The 18,611-nt window shown below is 41.6% G+C and overlaps 1 protein-coding gene across 5 annotated transcripts in view; it reads left to right on the forward strand.

The window, feature by feature from the left end:
* Positions 1-18,611, forward strand: part of TPK1 (thiamin pyrophosphokinase 1) — a 763,520-nt gene that overhangs the window by 685,124 nt on the left and 59,785 nt on the right. For 3 of the 5 annotated variants that reach the window (XM_068234504.1, XM_068234503.1, XM_068234506.1), the window contains one exon: positions 13,915-13,986. The exons of 1 other annotated variant lie outside the window; for it this stretch is intronic. In XM_068234504.1, the coding sequence (XP_068090605.1) occupies positions 13,915-13,986 (72 nt within the window). Of the gene's footprint in view, positions 1-3,339; positions 3,410-13,914; positions 13,987-18,611 lie in introns of those variants that run through there. One more of the 5 variants, XM_068234508.1, reaches the window with a different exon arrangement.

Consider the following 18,611-nt stretch of genomic DNA (forward strand, 5'->3'; position numbering starts at 1 on the left):
TTTGATGGTTTTTACCCAATAAACCTATGGTTTTACGCTATGGAATGGTGTTTATTCCCTGTTGGGTGACAGTATCCTCAGATCATTGCTGGTGAATTGTGGGGAATGGAGCAGTATTATTATTATTATTATTTATTTATAAAGTTCCAACATATTCCGTGGCGCTGTACAATGTAAGAAAACAAACAAGGGATACATAATGATACAGACAATGATATACATCAAATATGAACACTGATACAAAATACAGAACTGCTGATTACAATTGCAAATTTAACATGATGACTAAAATGTATAAATGTCTAACAGAGTGCAAGCAATTAAATTAATAACATTCCATGGCACAAAAGGGTGAGAGCCCTGCCCTTGCGAGCTTACAATTTAAAGGAATGGATGGAAACTAGAGGTGGGGGAAGTATACAGTATATGTACAGGCAGTGCCTAATTAGGTTATTTAGTGGGTGCATGGCCTAATCTAGAGAATATGCTTGTCGGAAAAGGTGGGTTTTGAGGGAGCGTTTAAAGATTTTAAAGGTGGGAGAGTGGCGGATGTGCTGTGGAAGGGCATTCCAGAGGAGGAGAGGATTGAGATCAAGTTGACCAGCATCAAAAAAGAATCCCTTACCCGCAAGCAGCGGAAGAATCTACGCGATGCGGAGGATTATCGGCTCTCCAGAGTCTAAACTTGGAGGGTGGAAAGACGCTGGCGCCGTTATCCCCAGCCGGAAGAGGGAGCTGAAGAACCCGGAAGTGAACCATTACCTTCTGCGGTTCACAGAAAACCACCCGCAGGAAGAGATTGCAAATGGTGGAAGCGTAACCCACGGATAGGGGGCGGAGTTCCGAGCGGTAGCGCAACACAGGATGAATCAACTTCGGGATCTTCAGGTGCCTGCCATGCGGATGAGCGGCAGGATTTTCGGGAAACAGGGGACTCCTTTTACCCCGCAGCCGGAGGATCAGGCGCAGCAGGCGCTCAGGGGGGGGCAAAATCAGGCACAGCAGCGCAAGAACCCACGACAACCAATCCCGAGGGATCAGTACCCCAAGAGGGGTCGGCAAGGGGGGAGGTGAGTAGTTTGGTTGTAAACCTTTCCCAATACTGTCTGACTGATTTGGAGTTAACTGTTTTACAAAAGGGTTTGGGATATGTGCCTGCTTCCCCCGTTAACCATTTTGAGTGGGAAGTGGATTTCTTTAGATTTGTGCGCAGTCTCAAGTTGAAGGTACATTTTAAAGATGAAGTTGGGACTGCTCAACATGATGCTGAATGTGGCCTTTATAAGAAGAGTAATTGGACTCCTGATGTCAAGTGTGGTGCCATTGACACTTTTGAGTCAGTTGTTTCCAGTGAGGTTTTGAAAGTTTTTGAAGGAGTGAAACAGAAGAGATTCAGGGATAATTTATCTCCCAATGAGAGACATGCATTAAAGTTCTTGTCCAAAAATAAAGACATCTATGTAACTAAAGCTGATATAGGTGGAGCAATTGTGGTCCTGGATAGAAGTGCATATGTGGCAGAAGCGGAGAGGCAGTTGGCGGTCCTGGGGCATTACAGGCTATGTGATTACAATCCCACTTGGAAAATTAAGAGAAAGGTGGATGTGATGGTCAATGAAGCCCTCTTGTTAGGGACTATTGATAAATCCATAGCCACCTTTCTGGTAACGGATTATCCACAGGTGCCTGAGTTGTACCTTTTGCCTAAAATTCACAAGAGTCTGGTTGATCCCCCGAGGCGGCCAATTGTCCCCAGTGTCAATTCAGTTTTATATCCAGTATCCAAGTACATTGATTCTTTTCTTCAGCCTTTGGCTGAAAAGATTCCAACGTGTCTGAAAGACACAACTGATCTGTTGAACAGATTGAATGCATTTGAGGATGTGTCTGATGATTTGCTGCTCTGCACTTTGGACGTTCAGAGCTTGTTTACCTCCATTCCCCATGTTGAGGGGATGGAGTGCATTGAAAACAAGCTTCTGGAAACCAATATGCAGCACAACACAATCTATTTTTTGATTGTCTGTCTTGATTTGGTGCTAAGGCAGAATTATTTTCAGTTTGGAGATAAATATGTTGTACAAACGCAGGGGACGAGCATGGGGTCCCCTGTGGCTCCATCGTATGCGAATTTATTTTTAACGGATTTAGAGAACTGTATGTTCATTCAAAACCCACAATACGAGCAGCAGCTATACGGATACTTTAGATTTGTGGACGACATTCTCATTTTGTGGCGCGGGACTGAGAGTTCTTTCAGAACCATGGTGGCGGAGGCAAATTGCATGCACCCAACCATAAAGTTTACCGCTGAATGTTCTAGAGAGAGCATTGATTATTTAGATGTGACGATTTTGAAACGGGATGGGAAATTTTGTACTAAACTTTTCAGGAAACCGACAGAGAGGAATAATGTGTTGAGGATGGATAGTTTCCATGACGATCGTTTAAAAAAAAAGCATTCCCACAGGTCAATTTTTGAGGGCACGGCGCATCTCGTCCACTGATTCAGAATATCGTGAGGCTGCTGCTCGGTTGATTCAAAATTTTGAGGAGAAAGGTTTTGATAAGACAAATCTGGTCAGAGTGAGCGAGGAGGTGGCCGGTATTGAACGAGAATCATTGCTAAGGCCTAAGAGTAGAAAGTCAACTGACAGGAATAGGATCCCTTTTGTTCTCCATTATGGACATTTGTCCAGGAGCATTAGAGGGATTGTGTGTAAATACTGGCCGATTTTGCAAAAAGATGCTGAGTGTGGAAAGTTGTTCAAAGATTTCCCCTTGTTTGCGTATAGGAGAGGTAGAACCATCGCTAACCAGGTGTGTAAACGAGTGGTGGACAAGACACCCGGGTCGGAAGGGTACTCACCCATGTTGCTCATGTAATTGTTGTTCTGGAATAATACGCGGGGAATACTTGTCTCACCCCCATACGGGTCAGAGAATTGCTGTCAGGGGTAAGTTTAATTGCAATACAACCCATGTGGTTTATGCATTAAAATGCCCTTGCGGGCTCGTATATGTGGGTGAGACAACACGCAATGTGAAGGTCCGCATCCAAGAGCATAAATGCAGTATTGCTGAGGTTCGTAAAAACCTGGAAAAAGGGATTGAGAAACAGAATGTCACTGTAGGTCGACGTTTTGTTCAGGCCGGACATACTGCTTCTCAGCTGAGGTGGATGGTGCTAGAGTCTGTCCCACCTCTGAGAAGAGGGGGGGACAGAGAAAAGGTATTGCTCAGTAAAGAAGTGGAGTGGATAAGGAAATTAGATTGTGTTAGCCCAAGGGGCTTAAATGAATATGTCAGTTTTAAGTGTTTTCTGTGATTTTCTTACAGGAAAGAATAACTGGTGGGATTACATATGCTGGGGGAAACATTGATGATCCTTCCACAATTTATTGCAGGGTAGACGGTATAGTAGTTCCCTGTATAGGATTGTATATATTGTCTATCACTGTGTGTTAATGATTTAGGTCATAAACTTGGGTGGGACTTCCTGTGTGGGCAGTCCTATATATTGGGTGGAGGCGTGTGGGATGGTACACTTGAGGAAGGGTCAGGTGACCCGTAACATGTATGTGTCCATGCTCGAATAAAACACAAACGAAAGTTTGAAGCCTGTGGAGTGCCTTTTTCTACCTAGTTGCATTCCAGAGGAGGGGTGAGGCACGTGAGAAGTCTTGTACACGTGAATGTGAGGAGGTAATTGTAGAAGAGGATAAAAGAAGCTTGTGTGCAGATCTGAGATTGCGGTTGGGTTGGTATCTGGAGACTAGTGAGGAGATGTACAGGGGAGAGAGAGATTGTGGAGAGCTTTGTAGGTTAGGGTTAAGAGTTTGAACTGAATCCTCTCATTAATTGGTAGCCAGTGAAGAGCTTGACAGAGAGGAGCAGCAGAGGAAGAGCGAGAGGAGAGATGAATAAGTCGAGCAGCAGAGTTCAGTACAGAATTGAGCAGTGCTAGTCGGTTAGTTGGAAGTCCACCAAGCAATATATTGCAATAGTCCAATCGAGATATAATAAGAGCATGTACTAACATTTTGGTTGTGTCATGGGAGAGAAAAGGTTGGATACATGCTATGTTTTTGAGTTGGAGATGACAGGAGCTGGTTAGGGAGTTAATGTTAGGAATAAATGAGAGAGAAGAATCAAATATTACCCCTAAGCACCGTGCTTTGGAAACTGAAGTTATAGACGTGTTGTTAACATTTATTGTAATATCAGGCAAAGAGGTGGACAGGAATGGTGGAAAGACTATTAGTTCAGTTTTATTCATATTAAGTTTTAAGAAGCGAGAGGACATGAAAGAGGATATAGCGGACAGTCAGTCGGGAACCCTTGTGAGGAGGGAGTTAAGGTCTGGGGCCGAGAGGTACAGTTGTGTATCATCTGCATATAGGTGGTATTGAAAACCAAATGAGTTGATTAAAGGGACTCCGAGCAGTGCAGAAACTATACAAAGATTCATATCATTTTAAAGCTCTCTTTGGCCTCGATTCATCAACACTTAGCAAATTTGTTAACAACAGTTTGGTAAAATACCGAATTTGTTAACTTCATTTCAGGATTCATCAAAGTTATCTACAGCTGTTAGCGAGCATTCGGTAACGATTCGGTAACGATTCGCTAAAACGGAAGAAAGTGCAATTCATGAAAAAGAAAGTGGGCGTGGTTTAGCGTTACATTTAGGATTAGTTATCTCCTTCACTGCTCTGTCGTTATTCCTGTCAGATCATTGCTGACAGAGAAGATGGAGCCATTTGAAGTGGTTATGTATCAGCTGAGAGTGATTCAAAGGCGCAGAAGGGCAAGAATAAGGTCTGCAACCATATAAATTTGTAAGAGAATAGATTTATTTGCTATAACACGACACCTGCATTTCTCTTGAATCATCTTGTAAGAGAACACAGGCAGTGTCAGGGTTAACTAATTTTGCTAGCTGCACTATAATTTTTTAGAAAAGGCTCCTATCAAATTGTGGGATTGTCCCAACCACTTCCAGAATCCTGGTCCAGGTGGTAAGCCCTATTCAGAATGTTGCTACGTAGTGCTCAAAGGACTGCCTTTTACCCACAATTCCATGGGAATCTTATGGCCTTGTGTTAAATTACCGCTGTAAAATGGAAATATCGACACGTTACCGAATGTTTACCGAATTGTTATCGAATTCACACCGAATGCCGGAAAACCTTGATGCATACAACTAGAAATCGCTAAACTTCGAATTCGGTAATTTAACAAACTGGAAAAAGTTATCTCAAAGACAATGATGAATCGAGGCCTTTCTCCGCTTTCCAATGATATATAAACCGCCGCCCTATGCCTTTTAGTTTTCGCTATTTTTGCGATTGAAATTGCTGCGGCCGCTATTTAGATCGCGAAAATAGAGAAAACTAAAAGGCGTAGGGTGACGATTTAGGGGTCGCCAGAAAGAGGAGAAAGAGAGCTTTAAAATGATATCCATCTTTCCATAGTTACATTGTATTACACAGGGCGACTTTTTCTCAAAGTCAGCAGCTCCATTCAGCAGAAAAAGTCACCCTGTGTAATACAATGTAACTATGGAAAGATGGATATCATTTTAAAGCTCTCTTTCTCCTCTTTCTGGTGACACCTAAACCGCGGCCCTACGCCTTTTAGTTTTCTCTATTTTCGCGATCTAAATAGCGGCCGCAGCAATTTCAATCGCGAAAATAGCGAAAACTAAAAGGCGTAGGGCGGCGGTTTGTATATCATTGGAAAGAGGAGAAAGAGAGCTTTAAAATGATATGCATCTTTCCATAGTTTCTGGACTGCTCGGAGTCCCTTTAAGTTACCAAGATCATGCATGGCCTACCACCCCTCACAAGTGCTCTAAACCTACAGCTCAACTCTGGTCCCCTACCATTCGTGTCCTTACCTCTCCCTCTAGATTGTAAGCCTTTGGGCAGGGTCCTCCTCCCTTTGTGTCCTACCTGATCTTGCACCTCCATTACTGTGCACCCATGCTATGCATCTGAGTGAACCTAACTTGCCTAATCTCCATGCTCCATCCAGTGACTGACTAAGCATTACCTGGTACTCATACTATGGTGTGTGATCTGGTTTTCTTGTATTCCTGTATTGTCATATTGCTGTATGTCACCCCTAAATATTGTCTGTAACCTAAATTAATGTTCAGCGCTGCGTAATATGTTGGCGCTTTATAAATACAATAAATAATAATAATAATAATAATAATGCATGTAGATGGAGAAGAGGAGGGGACCGAGGACAGAGCCTTGAGGTACCCCTACAGACAGAGGATGTGAAGAGGAGGCCTGATCTGAATAAGAAACAGTGAAAGACCTTCCAGAGAGGTAGGAACATATCAAGGAGAGAGCGAGGTCCTTTATTCCTATAGATAAAAGGATCTGTAGGAGTAGAGTGTGGTCGACAGTGTCCAATGCTGATGAGCATAAAGGGACCCAGTGTTGTCTGGGCAGTGCTCTGAAGAGTTCAACTATCAGGCCGCTGATCCCGGGCAGTGTTCTTACCGCTTATAGCTGTCTGTTTGGAGTGGGCAGCAATACAGCAGGGTGAGCAGGAGGCACTGCCTTTGTGATTGGTGCAGATTGTGGCCTATCTCTGTCAGATATTTGCACAGTGAGGACGTATTCTGTTTTTTTTGAAGTAACCTGGATGCTAATAAGGAAAAGCGCTATCTGTTGGTCTGGGCAGCTATTTAGCCAGATGAGCATGCCATTCTAGAACTGGAGCACAGTGGAGCCTGGTGACCCCTCAGTTTATACACAGTTGCTTGTCCCCCTGGGTGGTAGCCCCAAAATTGATGTTGAAAACAGATTACACTGTCTGTTGTTGTTTTCTATGGCGGCGTCACAAGGACAAAAGGATCTATTGATACTCTGACTTTTATGGACTTTTTGTGAAAGCGCACTTTTTTTGCATAAGTATTAATACTCAGGTTGTGGACAACCATCAAGGTCTTCATATTCTAACTGGTTGCTCTGCTTGATGTCATAGAAATGTTTATTTTTAGATACATTTTCTTTATAGGGACTATATAAGAGATTCTTTAGAGGATATATTTTCTGGGAGAAGTAAGGAGGCTGCCATTGTTGATAGCCTTTGAAAAAATTGATGTTAATTAATTAAAGTCTTAATGATTACGTTTTGGAAAGGAGCAGGCAAACTGTGGAGTCAGAAACCTGAATCCTCTGGAAGTATTCCTGTACTAAGTCATAAATTCAGAAAGTAATAAAGTCAGATTTTCTCAGCTTGCCTGCTAGATAACTGGTACTAAGTCAGTGATGGCAGCCTCCATATTTCTCCCAGCACAAGTTTGTTTCGAGTAGACAATAGAAAATTTAATTTTCTAATCAACACAATGCAGCCTCCAGCATCTCCTATACACTCAAATCATTTCAGCTTCTATATTGTAAATGTAGCTATGCTGTAAGAGGATGGGGTTTAGCAGGCAACAGTGGGTGCTTTATAATTGAGTTTTGTTTGAGTGACACTTAGATTCTATTTTGGAAACAAAACACCATTACAGTTCTGTCACTTGCGTTTCTCCATAGCGAGTGGTTTGAGAAGCATTGCTTTTCTCTTTCGTGCTGTCAGTAGAATGCCTTGTTCTACAGTTGAATTTTCAGAGACCATTGTGGGATTTAAGAGAGCTCTCATCTTGGTAATTAATGAAAATTGTGAATTTCTTAACCATTTAAGCTTCCTGGACGTAAAAGCTACGTCCAGGAGGCCATGTGTGCTCCGCGGTCTCCCGGCCGCGGATTGTTAGCCCAGGAATCAATCAATCGGGACATGGTGCCCGATAATTGATTCCTCTCCCCCGCAGAAAAAGTGATAGCTTCTCTCGTAAGCCTTGCTTTTTCTGCCTCTTGCATTCCCCTACGTCGCTCTAAGCGTACATGTTACGCTTAAAGTGACGTCATGTAAACAAACTCATGCCATCTTGTGGCCAAAAAGTAAAACTACATCTAAATGTAAATACACATATATTTACATTAAAAAATACTATTTCCATCCCAACCTCCCAAAAATACCCACATAAAATGTTTAATAATAAAAAAAATTATAATAATAATAATAAAAAAATGTAAATATTTACCTAAGGGTTTAACCACTTCACCACTGAGGGGTTTTACCCCTTGAGCACCGAAGCAATTTTCACCTTTCAGCGCTCTTTCCATTCAATTCAATTCAATTCACTTTATTGTCATTGTGTAACACAACAAAATTACTTTTCATGACAACCCCACGGTGCATATAGGGAAAATAGTGATAGTAACAAGGAAGAGAAGAAATTATACAAGTATGCCAGGTATTACAGATGTTTAAACAATTTGTACACAGTGTTAATTATTTCAGAGAGGATTCAGAGTTCATTAAGTTTATGGCGGATGGGAAAAAGCTGTTTTTCAGTCTGTTTGTGTGTGTGTGGATTGATCTAAAACGTTTACCTGATGGAAGGAGCTCTAACAAGGCATTTCCAGGGTGAGTGTTGTCCTTGATAATGTTTTTGGCCCTTCTCACGCTGCGAGTATTATACAAAAGTTCCAGTGATGGTAGTTCGGTGCCAGTAATGGCTTCTGCTGTTTTAACAACTCACTGCAGGGCTTCTCTAGTAGCCTTCGTGCAGCTGTTGTACCAGGCCGTCATGCAATTGGTCAGAACGCTTTCTATAGTGCTTCTGTAGAAATTAACCAGCAGCTTCTGTGGGAGGTTAACGCTCCTTAGTTTTCTCAGAAAGTAGAGGCGTTGTTGTGCTTTGCCAGTTAGAGCTAAAGCATTGTCAGCCCATGACAGGTTCTCTGCGATGGTGACTCCCAAAAATTTGAAGCTGGAAACTCTCTCCACAGCCTCTGCATTGATCATTAGCGGTAGGTGAGTGGTCTTTTTGGTGGTCCTAAAGTCCAGAATAATTTCTTTGGTCTTCTTTGTATTTAATAACAGGTTGTTAATGTCGCACCATGCAGTCAGGTTCCTAACTTCTTTTCTGTATGCAGCTTCCTCATTGTCTGATATAAGCCCAATGACAGTCGTATCATCTGCAAACTTAAAAATTATGTTTGAGGTATGGATAGGCTGGCAGTCATGGGTGAATAGTGCATAGAGGAGAGGGCTTAATACACAGCCCTGTGGCATGCCAGTGCTCAGGGTAAGGGTGGAGTATGTCTGTTTTCCTAGTCTGACAGTTTGAGGGTGATTAGTAAGGAAGTCCAATAACCAAGTACATATGGAGGGAGCAAGACCTAGTGCATGGAGTTTGTTGGTCAGCTGGCTAGGTACAATGGTGTTAAATGCTGAGCTGTAGTCAACAAAGAGCATCCTAACATAGGAGTTGGGCTTTTCCAGGTGTGAGAGGGCAGCATGGAGAGCTACACAGATGGTATCCTCAGCCGATCTATTTGTTCGGTAAGCAAACTGGTGTTGATCTAGATTTGCTGGGATGGAGGCCTTGATGCGTGTGGCTACCAGTCATTCAAAGCACTTGGCGATGACAGGGGTTAGAGCAACTGGTCGATAATCATTAAGATAGGTTATCCTAGGATTTTTTGGGACTGGCACAATGGTTGTAGATTTAAGGCATGATGGGACTACACCCAAGAACAGAGAGAGGTTGAATATTTGTGTAAAAACTTTCGCTAGTTGACCAGCACAGGCCTGGAGCACACGTCCTTGCACACCATCAGGACTTGCAGCTTTCCTGGTGTTGATATTTGTGAGTGCTTGCTGCACTTCATGTATGTGAAGGATTAAAGGCTGTGAGTCTGTAGTGGGCCCAAAGTTGACTGGAGGCCGATTGTTGTCTTTTTCAAATATAGCAAAGAAGTTGTGTAGTTCCTCTGCTAGGTTGGGAATGTTATTGTCCAGTGGATATTGAGTGCTAGTCTTCTTTTTGTAATCTGTGAATAGTTGAATGCTTTGCCACATCCTCTTTGGGTTTGAGTCATTTTCAAAGTTTTCCTCAATCCTTTGTTTGTATTTAAATTTTGCATTTCATATGCCTTTTTTCAGACTTGCTCTGGCTGAAGAATATGCTTCTTTGTCCTGTATTTTAAAAGCTTTGTTTCTATTCTTTAGAAGTTCCTTGAGTTCTTTTGTTATCCATGGTTTATGACAATACAGAGGAAGTACTCGTCTCCAGGTATGTTTCATGAAAGAAATATCCCAATCTGTATTTTCAAAGCAATCTTGGAGCTGAGAGACGGCAGTCTCAGGCCAGACTTTAACAGACTTGCTAATTGGTTTAGCAGTGTTGATAATGGCTTTGTATGCGGGAATAAGAAACAAAGATAGATGGTCAGACTGTCCCAGTGGGGGGTGTGGGGTGATCTTATAGGCACTTTTTATGTTTGAATAGACATGATCCAAGGTGTTTTCTCCTCTGGTTTTACAGTCCACATGCTGATACAATCTGGGAAATACCTTCTTAAGATTTGCTTGGTTAAAATCTCCAGCAATGATGAAAATTGCATCAGGGTGTGAGTTCTGTTGCTTACTAATGACATCAAACAGTTGTTCATTTGCTGACTTAGTATTGCCATGAGGTGGAATGTACACTGCCATAATTATAATAACTGTATGTTCCCTGGGTAGGTAAAACGGTCGACATCTCCGCATTAGATATTCCACATCAGGTGAACAAGACTTGTTGATTATGGTTACTTTAGTGCACCAAGCATTATTGATCTAAACACATAGTCCCCCACCTGTTTTCTTGCCAGAATCATGCGTTCGATCAGCACGGTGAAGCATGTGACCTGCAAGCTCAACTGCAGCGTCTGGTATGGAGGGGTCCAGCCATGTCTCCGAAAAAATCAAAAGGCAACAGTCTCTCATAGTTTTATACGTGGAGATATCCAGTCGGAGCTCATCCATTTTATTTGCGAGGGATCTCACATTTGCAAGAAGTGCGCTAGGAAGAGGGGTTTTATGTGGAGTAGCTCTGTCTAGTTAGCAGTCCTGATCGCTTACCTCTCTTTTGTTTCCTCTTGCTTCGCTTTCTGCCCCGTCTATTTCCGAGGATAGCAGTGGTTAACAAAAGACTCGGTGATCTAAGAATCTCCTGCGGTATTGATTCCGTGTTAAAGTAATCTCCTGTGCTGCTTGATCCAATCTGTAGAAGCTCCTGGCGATTGTAGTGGATGCTTGCCTTTGCTTGTGAGGCGGTGAAGGGCAGTAGGAAGAAAATTAATAGAAGTGAGCACCAATGTGGGTAGCATGAAGCCGCTGCGTCTGTGCGCGCCGCCATCGTACTTGGTCTGTGCTGCAGATGATGGTTCTTGTGCTGCAGATGATGGTTTGTGCTGCAGATGATGCTGATCTCCAGAAGGGAGAGAGAGCAGAGAGATGTTACCTGCTTCACAGCCAGACTACATGTATCTTCCATTCATTCATCTATAACTTTATCATTACTTATCACAATGAAATGAACCATATCTTGTTTTTTCCACCACCAATTAGGCTTTCTTTAGGAGGGAAATTATGCCAAGAATTATTTTATTCTAAATATGTTTTAATGGGAAAATAGGAAAAATGTGGGAAAAAAATTCATTATTTTTCAGGTATCGGCCATTATAGTTTTTAAATCATGCATGCTACTGTAATTAAAACCCATGAAATTCATTTGCCCATTTGTCCCGGTTATAAAACCGTTTAAATTATGTCCCTATCACAATGTTTGGCGCCAATATTTTATTTGGAAATAAAGGTGCATTTTTTTTAGTTTTGCGTCCATCCCTAATTACAAGCCCATAGTTTATAAAGTAACAGTGTTGTACCCTCCTGACATAGATATTTAAAAAGTTTAGTCCCTAAGGTAACCATTTATGTATTTTTTTTAATTGTACATTTTTTTCTAATTACAAAAAAAATAAAATTGGGGAGTGTGGGAGGTAATGAGTTAATTTTTTGTGTAAAAGTAATGTATATGTATGTGAAAAATGCTTTAGGGTGTAGATTTACTATTTGGCCACAAGATGGCCACAGTAACATTTTGTTTATGCGACCTGCAAGCGTCCGGAAGGACGCTTGCAGGAGGGCTATGAGGCTGGGAACTTTTTTTTTTTTTTCACAATGATCGCGCTGCTTCTCGTAGACGCAGCGGATCATTGCGGGGCTTAGATCAACAAACGGGAATGGATTTTCCCATTCATTGATCTCCGGGCGAGCGGGCGGCGGCGTGCATGCAAGCGGGAGTGCGCGCATTAGCGAGCGAGAGCGCGGGCAGCGGCGGGAGCGCAGGAAGTACGGATTTCTCCGTCCCTGGTGGTAAAAGGATGGAAAAAGGGACGGAGAAATCCATACGGCTGGGGGTAAAGTGGTTAAACTTTTTAAATATCAATATAATGATTAAATATTTCTATTTTTTTTTTTCATTATAAGCTTGTAAATAGTGATGGATGCAAAATGGAAAAAATTCACTTTTATTTCCAAATCAAATATTGTCGCCATACATTGTGATAGGGACATAATTTAAATGGTGTAATAACCGGGACAAATAGGCGAATACAATACGTGGGTTTTAATTATGGAGGCATGTATTATTTTAAAACTATAATGGCCGAAAACTGAGAAATAATGTATTCAGTTTTTTTCTTATTCTTCCTGTTAAAATGCATTTACAGTAAAGTGGCTCTTAGCAAAATGTACCTCCCAAAGAAAGCCTAATTGGTGGCGGAAAAAACAAGATATAGATCAGTTCATTGTGATAAGTAGTGATAAAGTAATAGGCTAATGAATGGGAGGTGAACATTGCTCGGATGCATAAAGTGAAAACGACTGAATGTGAAGTGGTTAATCAGAAAATATACTAGTTTACAGTCAGTGGAAACCACTTTTGCAATGATCACAAGTTTACGTACTGATGTTTTAAATTATTTTTTATTGGACTTCGTTTTGTGAAATTTGTGCCTTACAGTACAAATAACCAAAAAACTAAGTGCTAAGCAGCGACACTCAATAGTAGATTCAGTGGATAGAACTATGTACATTTAATAACCTCAGGCATCATTAGTATGGGTTGTCAGCTAATGTCATCTTACAGTAGGTAATTAATTAAACTAGATTTGCAGTCTCCAGTTTGTAAATATCACACTTCTTAAAAAACACCTTTTTTTTTTTTTTTTTTTTTTTTGCGGTAGCTGAATGGCTAAAACAAAGTGGAACACTGGAACCTTTGCATGTCTGCTGAGAAACTGCTCAGAGTGAGGGCAAAAACTGTTTTGGGTATAATGATGATGTTATCCATTCAGTCATATCTAACTTTTGGTGATTTTATGGGTTAGCTCTCTCCATGCTTTCCGATCTTGTACCATTTTCACCAGTTGCCTTATGCTCAATCCTGTGTCGGCTTTGATGGTGTCAAGCCAACGCATTCTCTGGCGGCTTTGCCGTCTTTTGCCACTGATCAGTCCTAGGTTTTGGGTATGCAGTTCAATAAATAGCAAATTGCTTTCATGGTTGCTGGTAGGCAAGGTTTGAATGATCGATTATGTCCGTAGAATTATAGATGGCTGCCAAATGAAATGTTAAATGTGGCCGGAGATGTACCAATATAGCAGCACATGGTGTTTCGCCAATTCAAAGCTCAATGCCAACCTGATAAGTTAATGACATAATGAATCTTTATCTTTAGATCTTTATGCCTAGTACACACCATGCAATTTCCCATCAGATTGATGGGTCGAATTGATCATTTCCAACTGGTCTAATCTGATTTCCAATCATTTTTCTAATGAATTCTGTACCGTAAGTGATCGTAAAAATTATCGGAAATCAGATTGGACTTGTCAGAAATTATCCATTCAAGTTTGTAGTGTGTACTAGGCATTAGAGCCTTCATTCAGTAAACAGCAGGTGGTATGCCAAAATGGCCTATGAAAGTATCATGTTTATTGTCTCTTTTAGACAGCTACAGGCCAAATGCAGCACAAGACGGGCACAGACGTGAGCTAGGCAGAAGGTATTGGCAGATTGCAGGTATTATTATTATTTTTTTAATTTATATTGCGCTAATATCTTCTGTACCGCTGTACAATGTACAAAAACATACAATAATGGGGAGCATAGATATATGAGCAGTTCAACATACTATAAAATCAGGACATCTAGCGATAAAAGTACAGATACATAAAATTAATGTGCAGTTTGAAAAACATCACCAATACTGATGGATGATCATTTGATAAAATGCACAGAAACAGAAAACACAAGGGAGAGGTCCCTGGCCTTGCAAGCTTACAATCTAGAGGGTTGTGGGGTGGAGACACTGAGGGAGTAGATGAAGGGGTTAGTAGATGAGGCAGTGAGCTTTAAATTATAGCTATAGAAAATTATAGGCTTGTTTGAACAGGTGTGTCTTGAAAATTTCCAGGTAGAGAATACCAAAACCAAATATTAGGAAAAGAATATAATCTGACTGCAGTGTTCACCTCCATACTTTAGCCAGAAGTAGGAATGATCAATGAGATGAATGCAGTCGGCCCTGAGGTCCGCCTATTCAGGCAAAAAAATGACAATATTATTTCCACTGTTATTTATGTATAAAATTTTACCTCCATGCATACATTCAGTATTAGTGTTTTAAAATAAAATTATCGGACATAATTGACAATTCGCCTGGCATTTCTCTATAGTACTGTGATATTTTTTTTGCTATTTAATTAACGAGTTAGAAAAAGCAAGAGAGAGAATGATTGTTATAAAAAATGTAAAGCCATTCACTTACTGACACAGTGAGACAGTGAGTACTTTTATATTGCTTGAAATTAAACTCAGAAATATAATTCAAATCTGCATAAGACCTGTCTCAACAGAACAAATCCAAATATCAAACAAGCACAGCTTGACAAAAGGGAATCAATACTGTAATTACCAGTCTTTGACTACTGTATACAGTTCTGTGTCCATAATCACAGCTCAGCACTGACAATAAAATGCCCAGTAGTAATATTCCTAACTAGACATAATTTACCATCAGTCACAACAGGATGTGCCAAGAAAGAGACTCATCAATATCTAAGGAATCAGAAAAGATCAGCAGCAAACTTACTTCATTTGAAGTGCATTGACTTCTGTATAATAAGGTCAGCTATTGAGATTGCTTTAAGGTGTTTCCAAATAGCTGCCACCATTGGACTTTGCAGGCCTTGCTCCCTAGAAATGATAGTTTTATGCATGCATGTATTCTGTTTGGTGTCTTCTGGCTAGCAGGTGAAATTTGCTCATAATTTGTGTTACTACTGTTCTCTCTATGATGAAAGATTTTGTTACTGTTGCTTCATAATTTTCTAGCAGCTAGTAAACAATAATAACAAAATATAGTCAATTTAGCTGTACCTAAAAGTTTTTAAAATTTGGGAAATTAAAAAAAAAGTGTTTTTAATATTTAATGTGGAGCAGGGGCATTGCTAGGATTGTGAGAGATCCAGGGCCCCTCTGGGCACCCAGTGAAAGCTGCGCCGCAGTAAAAAATGGGGGCGTGGTGAACGGGGGCTGGGGCTTCAGGATGATCGCAGGAACCAGGTAAGGTGAGATATTCTCCTTGCAGGGGCATTTTTTTATAGCGATCTGGCCACGGAGGGGGAGAGATAGAGGATCACCGCTGTTGGCCACAGTGGTGACCATTCATCCGCTGGGGGGGGGGGGGGTCTTTAATTTGCTACAAGGTAACATGTTTTTTTTCACCAATTAGTAATGCAGCTGTCAGTGCCGGGACATTCACTCTGAAGCGCACCTGATCGTGCACAGTAGGGCTGCAAGAGGGGGCTAAATGTTAAGGAGGGGGCACATCTGGCTATCCATACTGGAGGGTAGGGGCTAGATCTGAAAGAGGAGGCTGAAATGGTTATTGAGGCCCATCATGGTAACAGGGGGGTGGGGTATTTAATAATAGGGGCACATCTGGTGGTCCTGGGGGGCATAACTTAATACTGGGGGCACATATGGCTATAATAGGAGGGGGCACTAATCCTGGGGGCACATCTGGCTATAATGGGTAATGCTGATCCCAGAGACACATCTGGCTATAATGAGGGGCACTTTTCTGGGGGGCACATATGTATATATATATATATATATATATATATATATATATATATATATATATATATATATATATATATATATATTAGGAAATATGGGGACACATCTGGCTATACTGGGGGGGCTGATATTGGGGGCACATCTGCCTATACTGGGGGGGCTGAAACTGGGCACACATCTGGCTATCTATCCTTGGGGGACATAATACTGCTGGCATGTTTTTTACCTACTGTAGCTCTATTTATTTTTTACGAGAATTTAAAAAAAAATGAGAAATAATGCAATTTTTCATTGTTTTCCCTCTTTTTTCCCCGTTAAAATGTGTAGAAAAAAAATTTCTTGGAACAAAATACCCCACAATGAAAGTCTAGTTTGCCCTGAAAAAAACAATATCTAGATCATTTGAGTGAGTGAGTGAGTAGGGATAAAGTTATGGCTGTTTAAATAGGGACATAGCTAAAATGTCAAGACTGCTCTTGTCCATAAGGGGAAAACAAGGTCTGAATGTGAAGTGGTTAGAGGACACCTGAACTGAGAGGGATATGGAGGCTGCCATGTTTATTTCCTTATAAATCATTCCAGTTGCCTGGCCTCTTTGGCTGTAGTAGTATCAGGATCACACATCTAAAACAAGCATTCAGCATACACCCGAAGTCTAGATTAAATCAGACGTCAGTCAGAAATATTTGATCTGCAAGCTTGTTCAGGGTCTATGCCTTTTTTAAATTATTAGTGGCAGAGGATCATCACAACAGCCAGGCAACTGTTATTGTTTACAAGGGTATAAATATAGCAGCCACCATATCCTTCTCAGTTCAAGTGTCCTTTAACCACCTTAGCGGTATGGACAAGCTCAGCTCGTCCATTACCACCAGAGGGTGCCGCTCAGGCCCTGCTGGGCCGATTTTGATAAAATAAAAAGCAGCACACGCAGCCGGCACTTTGCCAGCCGCGTGTGCTGCCTGATCGCCGCCGCTCTGCGGCGATCCGCCGCGAGCAGCGGCGAAAGAGGGTCCCCCCAGCCGCCCGAGCCCTGCGCAGCCGGAACAAATAGTTCCGGCCAGCGCTAAGGGCTGGATCGGAGGCGGCTGACGTCAGGACGTCGGCTGACGTCCATGACGTCACTCCGCTCGTCGCCATGGCGACGAGGAAAGCCAAACAAGGAAGGCTGCTCATTGCAGCCTTCCTTGTTACTTCTGATTGCCGGAGGCGATCAGAAGAACGGATTCGGAGCGCCCTCTAGTGGTCTTTCATGCAGCCAACTTTCAGTTGGCTGCATGAAATAGTTTTTTTTTTTATTTAAAAAAAACACTCCCGCAGCCGCCCTGGCGATCTCAATAGAATGCCAGGGTGGTTAATTACTCTTCGCTATCACAGGAGGCAAGTGCTGTCTATGGTTCTGAAATTCTGCTCTCAGTTTCAGAGAAAACAAAGTTCAGCACAGAAAAAAAATTACTTTAAATTAAAAAAAAACAAATAAAAAAAAAACTATATTGCTTACAGCTAACTATATATGTAGGTCCCTCCCAGATGACGCTTTGAGCACCATGGGCTATATGCAATTCACTTTTTCACCAGAGTTTTCTCCAAGGAGATAATTTTTAATCTTCGATTTAGATTAACTTTTCAGCACTTTGCAATGGAAAAAGTACCACAAAGAAGGTGAAAAAGTACTGTCAAAATTATTTTGAGTATTTTTTGCTGGCTGGTAATTTAAAAGGCACTTTATTAAAGGGGCGCTATGGGGAATTACTGTTTAAATTAATGCAGCATAAAATTAAGCCAGCATCCAAAAGAAGCTGCAATAAAAAATCTTTAGTTTCAGAAAAAGCTCCGTCACTTTAGCTTTCAGTATCCCCTCATTTGCATTTTATGCATCGGACTAAACAGACCAGTACATTAGTTACAGGGGAACATCTGGTATGACTGTTTATTTTTTTTTCAGATCTGACTTCTCTGTCACCTGTTTGTTATTGGTTTCTCCGCACCCACGAGCCAGTCGAGCCGCCCCACTATGAACAGTTGTAAAGCTTCGCTTCCTCACAGCATACACTGAAGCCATGAAGGACCCCTGCACTCTGTCATGCACCCACGAGCCAGCTGAGCCGCCCGCCCGCTATAAACAGTCATTACATATGTTTTTCAAGACTTCTACAATTACCTCTTCCTAATTGACAGTCTAAATTGTTTCTATTACATCGAGGCACTAGTGCTGTACAATATACAAATCTGCCACCTTTGATCTGTACAGCAGATACTACGCAAGTTTGCTAACGACACAGGGGGAGGGGGGCGGATAGACAGCCGAGATAAGGTGGCTGATTTATTGCATGACAGAGTGCAGTGGTCCTTCATGGCTTCAGTGTATGCTGTGAGGAAGCGAAGCTTTACAACTGTTCATAGCGGGGCGGCTCGGCTGGCTCATGGGTGCGGAGAAACCAATAACAACCAGGTGACAGGGAAGTCAGATCTGAAAAAAAATAAACAGTCATACCAGATGTTCCCCTGTAACTAATGTACTGGTCTGTTTAGTCTGACGCATAAAATGCAAATGAGGGGAT

Source organism: Hyperolius riggenbachi, chromosome 5 (genome assembly GCF_040937935.1).
Source record: "Hyperolius riggenbachi isolate aHypRig1 chromosome 5, aHypRig1.pri, whole genome shotgun sequence".
In the NCBI taxonomy this organism is placed as follows: Eukaryota; Metazoa; Chordata; class Amphibia; order Anura; family Hyperoliidae; genus Hyperolius; species Hyperolius riggenbachi.